The sequence below is a fragment of the Limulus polyphemus genome, unplaced genomic scaffold, assembly GCF_000517525.1.
Source record: "Limulus polyphemus unplaced genomic scaffold, Limulus_polyphemus-2.1.2 Scaffold1119, whole genome shotgun sequence".
In the NCBI taxonomy this organism is placed as follows: Eukaryota; Metazoa; Arthropoda; class Merostomata; order Xiphosura; family Limulidae; genus Limulus; species Limulus polyphemus.
This window is the reverse complement of record NW_013666729.1, coordinates 189369-190549: the sequence shown is the minus strand read 5'-3', so window position 1 is coordinate 190549 and position 1181 is coordinate 189369. Positions and strand designations below refer to the sequence as shown.

The window sequence follows — 1181 nt, the reverse complement described above, 5'->3', positions numbered from 1 at the left end:
ATATAATGCTAAGTAGCCTGACAATACTCATTCTGGCTCCCTAATCTATCTTTTTATTTGGTTTTTCTAATTACTCGACGCACTTTCAACGCTTCCTGTATGACCCACAAATAGCTAACTGTGGTCCACTCATGTTTTTCTTTTCATTTCCAAGAAATAACAAGGGGTCTTTTGGCCTGACAAAGCTATCCCATTTTTTACCACCAACCTACTACCAACTATAATATTCATCCAATATTTTTTCAAACTCCTCTTGACTATTGCAGCTTCTATTACCTCTGAAGGCAAACTATTTTATACTCTGACTAGCCTAATAGAAAAATAAGTCTTCTTTTTCCATATCTTAAACTTGTACTCTTTAATTTTACTGCCTTTAGAGTGTTTTTTATAAAACTGCCCTTTTTTATGGATTCTAAGCCTCTTCAATTTTTTGAAAAACTCAATTATGCCCCTCTGAGCCCTTCTTCTCTCCAATGAAAACATATCTAGAGATTTCAATCTATATTCTTACGTTAACTTAGAATCTTCTGTGAACCCTCTTCACCAACTCGACATTCTTTCCAGAAGAGATTCAACCACCAATTTACTCTTGTGTGATATTCGTTTTCTATTGCCATATTACATTAACTTATAAAATAGCACAGTGTGTAAGGAGACCAGTGGACGTCTTTTTTTCGGTAAATTAAATGTTGAAAATCCATTAGCATTACGGTTAATGAGCATGAAAATAATAATGATTTACCTTTTTTAGACATGCTCATTAACCGTAATGCTAATGGATTTTCCACATCAATTTACCGATAAAATAGCACGATTCATTTCTTACAAAATCGCTTATATCCTCAATTTTTTAATTACTTTAGAATACATTTCCGTTGGTCTAACCTTCAGGTTTAAGAATGACAGCCTACCTTAAATCCGTCGTAGGTCCAGGAACCAAACTTCATTACACAAGTTTGCTCGTCGAAAGGAAAATACTCCACGTCAATGATACAAGAACTTTTGTAGATTGCTGGTGGCTTCCATTCAATGAAACCTTGGAAGTTGACCATAGCTTTAGTTGTGAGCGTAACTTCGAAATTCCCATCAGCACTAGAGAAAGATAAATATAACAGTGTAATAGTTATGGTATTTTTAAGTGTTTTACACTCACAAAAAAGAAAACTATCATTCTATAGGTA

At 34.0% G+C, this 1181-nt stretch overlaps 1 protein-coding gene across 1 annotated transcript in view; it reads right to left on the bottom strand.

Moving 5' to 3' along the window:
- LOC106462214 (acetylcholine receptor subunit alpha-like) overlaps positions 1-1181 on the bottom strand; it is a 12911-nt gene that overhangs the window by 6774 nt on the left and 4956 nt on the right. Inside the window, exon 3 of the mRNA XM_022389405.1 lies at positions 912-1092. Within this exon, the coding sequence (XP_022245113.1) occupies positions 912-1092 (181 nt within the window). The remainder of the gene's footprint in view (positions 1-911; positions 1093-1181) is intronic.